The sequence below is a fragment of the Emiliania huxleyi genome (assembly GCF_000372725.1).
Source record: "Emiliania huxleyi CCMP1516 chromosome Unknown EMIHUscaffold_117, whole genome shotgun sequence".
In the NCBI taxonomy this organism is placed as follows: domain Eukaryota; phylum Haptophyta; order Isochrysidales; family Noelaerhabdaceae; genus Emiliania; species Emiliania huxleyi.
Genome location: NW_005201421.1, coordinates 335,791 through 337,270, shown reverse-complemented (window position 1 = coordinate 337,270; position 1,480 = coordinate 335,791). Strand labels below are relative to the sequence as shown.

At 68.8% G+C, this 1,480-nt stretch overlaps 1 protein-coding gene across 1 annotated transcript in view; it reads right to left on the bottom strand.

Annotated features, from left to right (window-relative positions):
- Positions 1 to 1,053: 1,053 nt before the first annotated feature.
- The window catches only part of EMIHUDRAFT_224430 (hypothetical protein), a gene marked incomplete at both ends in the record, with an annotated part of 735 nt that continues 308 nt past the window's right edge, over positions 1,054 to 1,480 (bottom strand). The window contains one exon of the mRNA XM_005791010.1: positions 1,054 to 1,278. Coding sequence (XP_005791067.1) covers positions 1,054 to 1,278 — 225 coding nt within the window. The remainder of the gene's footprint in view (positions 1,279 to 1,480) is intronic.

Genomic DNA, 1,480 nt, shown 5'->3' with positions numbered 1-1,480 from the left:
GGGAGGTGTGGGGAGGTGTGGGGAGATGTGGGGAGATGTGGCGAGAGGGAGATGTGGGGAGGTGTGGGGAGGTGTGGGGAGGTGTTGGGAGAGGTGGGGGGATGTGGGGAGGTGTGGGGAGAGGGAGGTGTGGGGAGGTGTGGGGAGATGTGGGGAGCAGACCAGTGTGTAGGTGAAGGCCCCTTGCGAGCGGGCGGCCAGGGCGGGCGGACAGGGCGGGCGGGCGGGAGGGTAGCAGGAGCAGCATCAGCAGCAGCAGCAGCAGCAGCAGCAGCAGCAGCACAGGTTAGGCCAGCCGCGCAGAGGGCAGCGAGGCTGAGGTCAAAGAGCAGCAGGATGTTGAAGTCACAAAATTGGTCGATTTCGAAGTTGCTCGAGACGGCCCGGAAATTGCCCCGCGCCGAAGCCCCGGTGTCGGCGCACCGCATCTCGGCCGCGAGGACCCGGTTACGCCGCCCAAACGAGCAGTAGGAGCTCGGGCACAACTTTGTCGACTAACAGGTTGAGGAAAAAATCGGCGAAGAAACGGCACCGGCGGTACGCCGGGACGAGCCCGGAGCGATCACATTGTTCAGAACCGCGGCGGCGAGCCGCCGCGGGCCCACAGGAGGGCTGGGAGGCGCGGCACTAGACCGCGCCGCCAGCGAGGCGAGAGCGGCAGCAGCCGACATACCCGAGTGGGACGCACGTCGGCCGTCCATTTTGGACAGAGGAGTGTGTGGACCGCTGGCGCGCGCACACTTCTCACTTGACTAGTCACTTGTAGTGGAATCCGAAACCGGTTTGTTTCCATCCACACGGGCACACAGGACACAGCGCACGCTCTAGCCCCCACACACTGCTGTGGTCTGCTGCCCGGACGCGTTGAATCGATCACACATTGGCTACACCACCCATCGATCTCGGCGCTGCCTCGCGACTTACCGCGGGCAATAACAGATAACGCCGAGGAGGGCGATATCCTCCCTCCTCCCTCTCCCACATGCGCGTCGCACTCGGAGAGCCCGGCCAGGCCTGCACCTCCCCTCAAGCCGGGTGGGGCTGCGGAGGCTGCTACTTTCGGGCCGCCTCTCGGAAGCTCGGCGGCAGCCACTTGTTGGCACCCGACGCGTCTTCGGCCGCCACCGACACGCCGCCCTTCGCATCGCTGGCAGCGGTGGGCGAGGGTCGCGCCGGCGCCGCCGACACCGCCGGGCCGCCAGTTGCGGCCGCAGCCTCAGCTCCGTGTGGCCGGTGCGGCATCCACGAGGCTCGCCGGGCCGCCCCGTCCGCCCGGGCCTGGGAGGCGAGGCTGGGCGGCGAGTTTGGCGCCAGCTGCCTCGCGGGCACGGCCGGGCCGCCCTCCGTGGACGCCACCACCGCCGCAGCCGGCGTCGGCGCCGCTGTCGCTGCCGGTGTGGCAGCCTGTGTGGTAACCTGTGTGGCTGCCGGTGTGGCTGTCGGCGCCACGTGCCCGTCCGCCCGCCGCTCGAGAAGGAGG